Source organism: Hippoglossus stenolepis, chromosome 19, assembly GCF_022539355.2.
Source record: "Hippoglossus stenolepis isolate QCI-W04-F060 chromosome 19, HSTE1.2, whole genome shotgun sequence".
Lineage (NCBI taxonomy): Eukaryota > Metazoa > Chordata > Actinopteri > Pleuronectiformes > Pleuronectidae > Hippoglossus > Hippoglossus stenolepis.
In genome coordinates, this window is record NC_061501.1 from 16,654,524 (window position 1) to 16,665,506 (window position 10,983).

The window sequence follows — 10,983 nt, forward strand, 5'->3', positions numbered from 1 at the left end:
CGGTTCTATAAATAGCAGCGAGCGCCTGTTTCCTGCGGCTCGTGGCGGATCCCTAATGACTGTCCGCTCACCTTCAAAGGGCAACTCACCACGCCGCCATCTTACGTCCATCTTGGACGATCTCTTTGATGCACAGAGCAGAACACGTGAAGGTTCAGATGTGATGCTGCACGATGCCGCCTGAGATGAAACAGTGACGATCAAAAGGTGGATGTGAAGGGAATTAAATGAAAAGTGGTGAATCTGCTGTTATGGTGTTCTGGATCTGGTTGTGGTCTACGTCAGGATAAAGGCCCTGAAATCTTGTTTTCTCAATCAGGTTTTGAGCGACAGGGTTCTGGTCAGTTTTTATTTCACATGAAAGACTTTGTTTATGTTCTCAAGTTGTATATTCATACATATGTCCGTCCCATGTCTTGTGAACAAGATATCTCGAGAACGCCTTGAGGGAATTTCTTCAAATATAGTACAAACATTTATTTTGACTCAAGGATGAACTGATTAGAATTTGAAGGTCAAAGGTCAAAGGTGCACTGGATGGCGGAGGCATACAACCACAGTGTGGTATCTGTCGAGTTTAGATTTTGTTGGTGAAAGGCAACAGCACATTCTTTACCTTGTGAACACAAAATCTCAAGAATGACTGAAGGGAATTTCTTCAAATTAGGTACAAACATTATGTTGGACTAAAAAGATGAACTGATCAAATTTGGTTATATTTCTATATTTAGAAGTGAAGCATCTTGTGCAGTTTCAGTTTGAAGCCGTCAGCACTCTCACTGCCAGATGCCAGTAAATCCCTCACACTGAACCTTGTGCCCTTATGCTTTATTTTCATTTGCCAGCTCATCCCTGTTCAAAGGAAGATTTCACATATTTAAGTGGAGTTTCTGGAAAGAGAGGCTGTCTATTGCTGTTTTATAAATTTGGAATATTTTTCCTTGCTGCTTCTGTAGAGACAAAAATAACCTGAGCATGAAGATTTGAGCCCATAATCAGGATGCGTTGTATAACAGTAACCATCGTTTTTTTTTTTTTGCCTTACTGTCATGTTGTATGATTTACAACCAAAGACTAAGTCTGGTTTACAACAACCTTACAGTTTGATTTCTCCAGAGAACGTTGACAGAAAGCGCCTGAGCCCAGTTATGGAGGGAGCCTGTGTGGCCGAGTTAAATGACACAGTGTGTTTGAGTCAGCAGTGCGGTGGTCAGATGAAGGGCTCTGTCATCTGCTGTACAGCAGCACCGCCGATCAAAAAACAAGACTGTAATTATGATCTGGACTAGATTTGTATCTCAGGGAAACGCTGCGGCAGTTGAGAAAGCCATTACACGTCGGAGATTGGATCAGCGGAGGAGAAACGACCTGAACAAAATGAATGGCAGCGTTTACGTGTTATGTAACATGGTGACTGAGGCTGAAAGGGTGAGAAACCAAATACAGAGGCAGGGCACAGGAGGAGGAGGAGGAGGAGGAGGAGGAGGTGCAGCAGACAGAAAAGAGACAGACTAAACAGAATGTGGCTGATGGGTGAACCGGTGAGGGCCGGTTGCACGGGGGTGAGGACGCTCGGAGATGTTTATCATGTCCCACAGATTCAGATCATTTGAGGTTTTTGTTGAAGGGAGGTCGACGGATGAGCCAGACTGATGGCCGCCGGCCTGCATGAGTGTGTGTGTGTGTGTGTGTGTGTGTCACCTTGGAAAGATTGTTGTAATGTAAACATTAAGGCGTCGTGTTCTGCCAGCTTTGCTACTTGACCTGCTGCAAAGGGCAAGAGAAGGAGTTTCCTTTCTTTAAACATAGTGATTCTCTAAATCACTACGTTCACATCGAGGGTTGTGGAGCTCAGAGTCTGAGTCAAAGTCCGTGTTTATAAAATCTCCTTCTCCGTAAAATAAACATTTAATTTGAATCATGACGACATTTAATTGTGACGAGCGCTCTGCTTGAATATTGGTTTTCGGTTTGTATTAGTTAAAGTCATTTTAATACTTATATAACTACAACAAGAATTAAATGGTAAGATCATTACTAATATTATAATGTGTTCTTTCATGATCTTTCAGACTGTTTATATTTACTTTATATAAATGCTCATAATGGTTGTTGATATTAAGACAGAAAATATTATTGAATTTTCATCATTATGCTTCTGAATATTATGTCTATAGGCTCATATTATTTTATATGTCTTAAAATATGCCTGAAATTAATCTTTTAAATGTTTACCAATATTTCAATATTGATTTTTATATTAATTATTTCAAACGCAGTAGAAGAGCAATGTAAATAAAGTGCCTATCCTTTTTTATTGTTTTATTCCTGTCATTGTTCGACAGGATAAAAGCTGGATAAAGTGGATTTGAAATATTAAAATGGATCTTTACAAACCTCCATTTACTTGTGTGCTAACCACATTTCATAAATACACTATAATTCCCCATCAGAATGTGAATTCATATCAACATAAGATATTCTCCTCCAGCTCTTGTTTGTTTGTTTGTTTTTTTCTCCGTCCCTCTGTATTAAAAATAAAAACCTGCATCCTCTCGCTCTCCATCTGCCAAAGTTAATAGTCCCATAATAGCTAATGGATTGTTCTCAGAGTTTATCGAGTGCATCCTCCTGCGTCTCCATTGTCTTTGGCTTCGGGGAAGACGCTGCTGCTGCTGATGCGGCGCCAGTCACAGTTTGAGGTAAACTGTTGTGTCTGATGTGTTTTCCGTGTCACTAATGAAAAAAAAAAATCAACAACAAACACAAGGGATAAAAATATGACATGAAAATAATAAACAACTCTGGATAAAGATTCTTAACTTGGTACAAATATTCTGGATAAAATAAAAGGTTTGGATAAATAATTAAATATTTATGTCTCACTTGACTGATGGAAGACTGATGTGGTTTCATTTCCTCCTTCAAGGAGGTAAAACTACAGACGGGGATTTCAAAGCTTGTGGAAGAATGAGAAATGGGCCAAACGTGGTCGGTAAATACAGATGGACAATATGTCAGCTCCCCAAGTGTGAAGCCAAATCATCTTGATCACCCCCTGGTGGCCGGATGCAGTACAGGCATAACCCTATACTTGTAAGTGGATAGGATGTGGACCAAACTAAAAAGTCAAAATAAACACAAAATATGTTTTTCCAAAAATGGTTTCTGTCATTATCTTATCACACTGATGTATGTTCAAGTCCTACTTTTGATTTAATTCCTTAATTGATGCTATAAAAACAGGATGAAAGGTATAAATAAATAAGGATTTAATCTCACCAATTATTTCCGTGGCAATAATTCATGTATCTTGATGGAAATAAAACATATTTAGGCGCCTGATATTTAATCTAATGTGTAATTTGACCCAAATAAAAATCTGGATCTAGCACATTGGATAATCTCCTGATCTACATTGTGTTGATTGAGTTTAAGGGGACATTAGAATCATGGGGGGCCTCACTGTACTGTGAGGTGATCACTCATTGTTTTACAGTGAATGAAAAATGTATCAGCTGCCACTCGTCTCCACTTTCTGCTGAAATAAACATGGAAAAGTAAAGAGAGGAGGTGTGTGGGGGGGGGTCGTGCAATCAAGAGAAGTGCACACAAACTTGATTTAGATATCTTACAACTGTCTATTAATCAGTGTGGTACACACAAGAACACACTGTATGGACACACAGACTCACACACTGACTGATCATGCAGCAGAGAAAAGGGAAGGAAACGTTTGCTTACGCACAATCAGCTGATGACCGCTGCAGTGTTTCCTGAGCTAATGACCTTGTGTCCACAGTGTAAAGCCACTGTAATGCTGGAATAATGTCTGTGACATGTGAACGAACCGTGCACGCAGTGGTGTGACCTCTGCAGAAAGGCATGATGGGTAATTCTGTGGATTTTTTTCTTTCTTTGTGATTCCTGCAGAATATTGAGCAGCAGAGTGAGACCTCGGCCAAGGACGAGATCCCCCCCAAACACCAAGCTGCTGATCTGTGTGCAGACAAAACACAGAAACACTGAGCTGCTGGTGTCAAAGCAAAACAGGCTCCACAGCGTTAAAGGTGGTGGGTGGTTAAAGGACGCCACCTGCTGGAGAAACTGCAGAATCACAGTATAACAATATCAAGAAAGGAGGAGGATTTTTTATACTTTTGTTAGTTTATTTCTTTGCTTCATTATCAATTTATACTTAGGATGCGAAGTTAGTAAATTGGTTAAAGTCCTAGTTACACATTACAAAATTAGTTAGATGGCTTTGTTGTTTATTAAGGAAGAATTAATTGAATTACATTAAATTATGTTATAATTCTGAAGGATATTATTTTTCCCTAGCTTTATAATAATTGTTTTTACTGTGATCAATCTTTATCAATCAGATAATATTTGATATCAATGGTGTAATGCCATACTTTACAATAAAACTGACACAACTCTGACATGAGTTTTACCATGAAATACATAGTGTATTTAATATTGTGTGAGTACATTTACTTGAGTTCTTAAGAATTATAGTATTTGTACTTTACTTTATACTTGTACTCTACATTTCAAAGAGAAATACACTTTTTACCATAATTATTTGATGGCTTTAGTTAAATGAATTTGTCAACTACTTTGGTGATCATGAAAATCATCAACCATTTAATGAAAAAACAATAATCAGCAGATCAATCCACTATGAAGATATTAATTATAAATTCACATAAACAGTTCAATACTAACAAAACTAAGTGTGTAGATGAGTGATGATAAAATATTATCATATATTTAAATGTATCGTCACATGGGACATTTTTCAGGACTGAATATTTGTACTTTTAGGCTCATTTTCCTGATTATACCACGTACTTTTATTTAAAGTATATTTGAATGTACATTTAATTTCATATGGTTTTCTGAACATTGTTATTAAACCTGCTGATGCTGCTGCTACTGCAACATTTCTTCAAATAGAACCAATAAATGCTTTTCCTACTACTTCATTATTATTATATTTTTAAGAAACATATTAATAAATAAATTCTCCTTTTGAATTTGACCGAAGCCCAGTTATGGAGTCCCCGCCCGTGCGGCGCAGCCCCGTATTCATAATCAAACACAAATACCCGAGAGGGCGGACTGAGCTTCACAATTCGACCAATCGGCTTTGAGCGACGGTGACGCCGTCGCAGCTGATTGGCTAAAACACTGGACACTCAAACAGAAGTGGATTAGGTAAAATGACACTTCCGGATCAACAAGTTTTCAATTTGTGAAACAGTTTATGGTTCGATTCTGTGAAAATAAGATTCACGGTTTGTTTTCAGTGTTTCGGCCTCAAAACGAGAAAAGATGCAGACGATCAGGTGAGAAGTGTTTTCATCAGGTTGTTGAATTCTGTAGTTTTAGTTCGAGATTAAACTACAAATAAAAACCAGATTCTGTCATAAATAGATTAATGCTCAGATCACTGTTGATCTGTTTATCATGTGTTTGGATGAAATGAGGACAAACATGTGGTTTCGTGTTAGTGTGGTTAAAAGCAGTTGTTCAGGGTTTATCTCACCCATTTTGTTGAGTCACAGTTTTAAGTCATTTCTCAACATCCTGGAAACTTCTTGAAAAAAACATTTAAATGTACAAACAGTGTACAAAGAATCCAGCTTGTGTGTACATGACTAAATAATATAACAATAAAAGAAACTAAAGATAAACAGAAATGTGTATATTTGCTTCAGAAGGGAATATGAAGGAAATGTGTCCATAAATACATAATATGATAATAATAATAATAATAATAATAATAAAAGGGAACAAAGATGGAATCTGTAATGGTTTGGATTCTCTTGGGATTATGAAGATGAGAGTGAACACGTTGACAGTTTTATTACTTGTTTTTATAATGTGTCAGAAACTTCTTCCGGACGCCCTGGTCCTCTGACGTCAGGCTGGATGATAAGACCGTGGTGATCACCGGGGCCAACACTGGGATCGGTAAAGAAACAGCCATGGACCTGGCAAAAAGAGGTGGGACCGGCTACAGCTTCTTACAACACAACACAAAAGCTGCACATGAGATTATCTGACTCATTATCACATCATCTCTCTTTCTGCCGGGTCATGATGACTCACATCAATTCAAAGAGACCTCCAGTCTTTGAGCCTGGTTTTGTTCAATCAAACATCAGCCATCCTACATGATGTGTTTCTGGTTGTTGAACCTGTTCCAATAGGCTCTGGTTTCATTTCACATCAAATTATACCCAACCTTCATTTGGGAAATCCTCCTCCTCCTCCCCTTTTACATTACAGATGTTCTGATACCATTCATCCCATCCCTATACCAGTACTGATACCTGGACTTTGCGGATCAGCCTATACCGAGTTCCGATCCGGTACCAGTGCGTATTGTAACAGCTGTAAGCTACTGATCCTGGGAAAAGAAAATTGCAGTTTTATCTGGATCTGAGTGAAGTTACTTTAAAGACGTGAGATCGGTTCATAGATTTGCGCACTGGCTGATCCACGACCTGGTATCAGAACATGTCCACTTTAAATCCCTTTAAAAATATTAGGAATGGAACTGGAGTTACTTTAGTTATTTATCCTTCGAGCTGGGTGTTGAAATCATGGACAGTTTAAGTACAGAGAGTCTCAGGCTGCACACACTCATGGATATCAGTCCCTGAAATCTGCCAGTTTTTTCCACCATCAAGATTCATGAACTACTCCCTGGGAAATTGTTGAAAATGTAAAAAAATCAAAAGCCTGGATCTGCCCCTTTTGTCCCGATTTACATTTCATGGCCCAGGTTTCTGTGTAAATCCGTTCAGCAGTTTTTGCGTCATCCTGCCGAATAACAAAGCAATGAAGAAAAAAAATTGTGTAAAACGTTGTGTAACCCATTTCCTGTTTCGCAAGACAAAGTGTGCATTGTGTTTCCACAGTTGCTTCAGTGATGCAATCAGAAAGTCTAGTTGAGTAATGTCCACATCTAGTCATGAGAGGGTGCTGTCCTCCCTTTTCTCCCACACGTCACTTTAATATCTGTTGATTGTCTGGACCGGTGTGTAGAGAGACAGCTGTTTATTCTTCTGTTTAGGGGCGAAGGTCATCATAGCGTGCAGGGACATGGAGAAAGCAGAGGCCGCCGTTAAAGACGTCATCGAAAAATCAGACAACAAGAACGTCCTCTGCATGAAACTTGACCTGGCAGATACCAAGTCCATTAGAGAATTCGCTGAAGCCATCAACAAAGGTAAAACCGGAGAATTCTGTACATGTGAAAGGAATTTAAAAAAGAAACAAAAAAAAGCATTTTACATTTTCATGTTCCTTTTTTTTCCAGAAGAGCCGAAACTCAATATCCTCATCAACAATGCCGGCGTGATGGTTTGTCCTTATGGGCAAACAGCAGATGGCTTTGAGATGCAGATCGGTGTCAATCACATGGGTAAATAAATCCACGTTATCTGTGCAGTGAGGAGACGATGACCTGGTATTGAACGTTCTTGGAGATCCGATCACAAGCAGACAGCTCTGAATAGGTGTCAACGCACCCGAGACCCGATCACTCAGACCCCGTTGGGAGCTGATCTGTGATGCGTGTGAACGTGAAGGCATCCTGGGCCTCGTGTGAGGGACCGCTGTTTCATCATGACAACAAAAATGTTTTTCCACTCCTCCTCGGTGTGCACTTTGAGCCGCTCAGCTCCTCCTGACCCTCTCTCTCTCTGTCTCTCTCCCTTCTCACACCAACACACATGTAAACACGTCGGCAACAGACACACGTGTATTGTCAAACTATCTAAAAACATCATTTCACAAACTTGTTTATTTGCTTATATGGATACATTTGGGGCAATTCGCCTTAAAGGTTGAGTGTAGAATCTAGTGACATCTAGTGGTGAAGTGTCATGTTGCAGCTGAATACCCCCCCTCACCTCCCCCTCCACCTTCCAAACATGAGAGAGATCCTGTGTAAAACCTCAGTTGTCATAAAAACTCAAAAGGTGTTTAGTTTGGACGACTGTAGAAACATGGCGGCCTCCGTAGAGAGGACCTGCTCCCAGTGTAAATATAAAGTATTTAAATATAAACGGCCAATTCTAGTGTAAAGAGAAGAAGAATTCGTACAATTTAGATGAAACACACTAGTGAAAACATCACTAAGATTATTTTATATTCACATTCTGCCAATAGATCCCTTTCACCTAAATCTTACACACTGGACCTTTTAATCGACAGGACGGTACAAGTGTGAAATGTGGAGACAGAATAGGGGAAGTAGAAAATGGCAGAGTTGGAATCGAACCCGCTGCCACTGCAGAAGAACTCCAGCCTCAGTCTGTACGAGGTCTGAGCCCTCGGACGGATTCCAATACCAGATGTGAACAGACGAACTTGTGATCAGATCTCTCAGGACAGACCCCAAACCCCTAAACTCTAATGTGTCCTATTTTACATCCTCCGTTCTACTTGGCAGGAGATTTTGGCAGTAAAACCAGTTTTTCTGTTAAATATTGACACTATCAGCTTTTGGCTGTGCTGGTGTCAGCTAAGACAGTCCCTTGGGGAAATAATAAGGAAGAGATGGACAAACTTCCTCCTGCTAAAGTTCACAGACACAGTTTTAATGAGGGTGCATAAAGTGTAAATGTAATCACTTTAAACTCGAGCTGGTTGGTTTGGACTTCACTTCTGTGTCGTGCTTTTTATAACAACTGCAAAAGGACAACACAGAAGATATTGGTTAAAGTAAAAGTTTCAGTCTGTCATAACTAATTTACCTGACGACTGAGTTTACATTTTCTACAATTTGACAGGTGTGTTTAACAAACTTATAGCAGTTCAACTTTAGTTAGAGCTGTAAGAGAAGGCGCAATGATAAGTTCAACTAACAAGAATAAGTCAATGGACTCTTTTTGAATAACCTAAGCATCTAAAGTGAACTCGAGTAAACTCTCCCTCTTCCTTTAGAACCCAGGTTATACCAATGATATTATCGGGAGTAAGAGAGAAATCTCTCATTTATGGCCAAGCAGATGTCTGTGAGATAAGTGTAGATTTGCTGTGCACGTATCTTTGTTGACACAATTACTCACTTGATAATGTTCCTTCGAAATAACTGTCATCGTGCACCTTTGACTTCAGGTTATAAATTTGAACAACAGCCCAAATGTGCTCAGATAGGCACAAGTGCATATTCTGCATTAAAAATTTGCTGCACCTGGAGGGGAGTGTGATATAAAACGAGATAGTCCTTTTAAAGGGAAATTTGCGCTTGAGGAAATAGTAAAAATCAGTAAGAAAATTATTATATATTTATAAATTCATGACAACTGCATCAGTTTGAAAATAGTAAACACGTGTGTGGTGTCTCACAAACTCTTCGACAGTACATTAAATCCTCTTTTCTATGTTGGTTCTATATTTGATGCAGAGAAGGTTCTTCATACAAATCTTTACCAGCTTATTAAGGAACCATTCTGAGAAGTTAATCAAACATAATTTGTTCAATCATCTTCTCTTCTTCTCCAGGTCACTTCCTGTTGACACATTTGTTGCTTGACCTGATGAAAAGATCGGTGCCGGCCAGGATAGTCACCGTGTCCTCCATGGCTCACTCCTGGGGCGCCATCAATCTGGACGACATCAACAGCGAGAAGGGTTACAACAAGGCGAATGCTTACTCCCAGAGCAAGCTCGCCAACATCCTGTTCACCCACACGCTCGCTAAAAAACTAGAAGGTGAGTGCCACCCTCTTTTATCTGTGGATTTCCATTTGATCTTAAAAGCTCCATCTGGCAGCTCTGGTATCTTTCACTTTCTCATTCATGTTTTACAGCAACTTTTTACAAGTTATTACAATGTTTTCCCTAGGCACGGGTGTGACGACGTACTCTCTCCACCCCGGTGTCGTCCAGACAGATTTGTGGCGCCACCTTAGCGGCCCCCAGCAGTTCGTCATGAAGATGGTCAGTCCCTTCACCAAAGACTCTGTGCAGGGAGCTCAGACGACCATTTACTGCGCGGTGGAGCCGTCGCTGGAGAAGGAGAGCGGTGGATACTACAGGTACTTTGTTTTAGACTGTACACAGCAGTCCATACGTTTCCTCTGAGCACAAGAACACTGTCAGATACATGATGTCTTTGTCTTTTCAGTGACTCTGCTCCTGCAAACTGCTCAGCAGCTGGAAAGGACGACGACGTGGCTCAGAAGTTGTGGGACCTGAGCTGTCGCCTGCTCTCCATTACGTGAAAATGTGTCCGTCTGGATTTAAAATGAAATCCCAGAGTTTACAGTCTGATGTGATGGGTTTTCTTATGGTAACGGTCAATTATATATCGATATATACACGTTACATGTTTTCTAACACTTCTTGTTTGTATTTGTTTTACTTATGAACGTACAGTATGATGCATGGAACTGGAAATATTTATAATAAAGAAACTACTGAGATAAGTTTACATTACAAAACCTTTTTTAATGGGTCAGACTGCAGCGTATTTTCTGTACTGTTTTTTCCTGAAATTAAACTCTCTAACACTCCGTCACTCTGTTTCTGTTCCTGTTTTCAATAAGGAAACATATTTTTTAGCCAAATACATGTGGGAAAAGTGCAAAACCACAATATGAGAAAGTGGCATTAGAATTGTATTGTAGTTGAAGTTTCTTCCTCATCAAGTCAGTCATGATTTATTTAGTTACTTCCTTTTCCTCATACCTCAGGGGCTTCGTCACTGCTTTGACATAAAGTAATAAAGAGCTCAAACATTTATACTGCCATGTGATTCCAGTGAACCTGTGGAGGATTGATAAAAGGCAATAACACAAAGATTGAACATATGGTCATCAATATTCTGGGAAGTTCTCCAGAGGTTACTGGGGCCAGGATGACTATCAAGACAGTGAACGAGTTCCTGAGAAGACAGCGTTCTTTAGAACTCCATTTACAAACCCAGTTATCAAACAAAAACAATGAGATGTTCTG

General features: G+C 39.6%; 1 protein-coding gene across 2 annotated transcripts; it reads left to right on the plus strand.

Annotated features, from left to right (window-relative positions):
- The first annotated feature begins 5,197 nt into the window (after positions 1–5,197).
- Positions 5,198–10,546, plus strand: rdh12l (retinol dehydrogenase 12, like). Of its 2 annotated transcripts, none has more exons than XM_035143065.2 (7): positions 5,198–5,354; positions 5,900–6,015; positions 7,091–7,246; positions 7,337–7,441; positions 9,529–9,738; positions 9,872–10,064; positions 10,154–10,546. In XM_035143065.2, exons 1-7 carry the CDS (start codon positions 5,341–5,343, stop codon positions 10,248–10,250), a joined length of 891 nt encoding a protein of 296 aa, XP_034998956.2. In that variant the 5' UTR covers positions 5,198–5,340; the 3' UTR covers positions 10,251–10,546. The 2 variants fall into 2 exon arrangements, with proteins under 2 accessions (XP_034998956.2, XP_034998957.2); XM_035143066.2 differs by having other exon boundaries at positions 7,340–7,441.
- Positions 10,547–10,983: the final 437 nt, after the last annotated feature.

Excerpts from the sequence above, each read along its gene's own strand:
- rdh12l (XM_035143065.2), top strand. Across the intron at positions 6,016-7,090 it reads CATGGACCTGGCAAAAAGAG|GGGCGAAGGTCATCATAGCG; the intron begins GTGGGACCGGCT and ends TCTTCTGTTTAG. Across the intron at positions 7,247-7,336 it reads CGCTGAAGCCATCAACAAAG|AAGAGCCGAAACTCAATATC; the intron begins GTAAAACCGGAG and ends TTTTTTTTCCAG.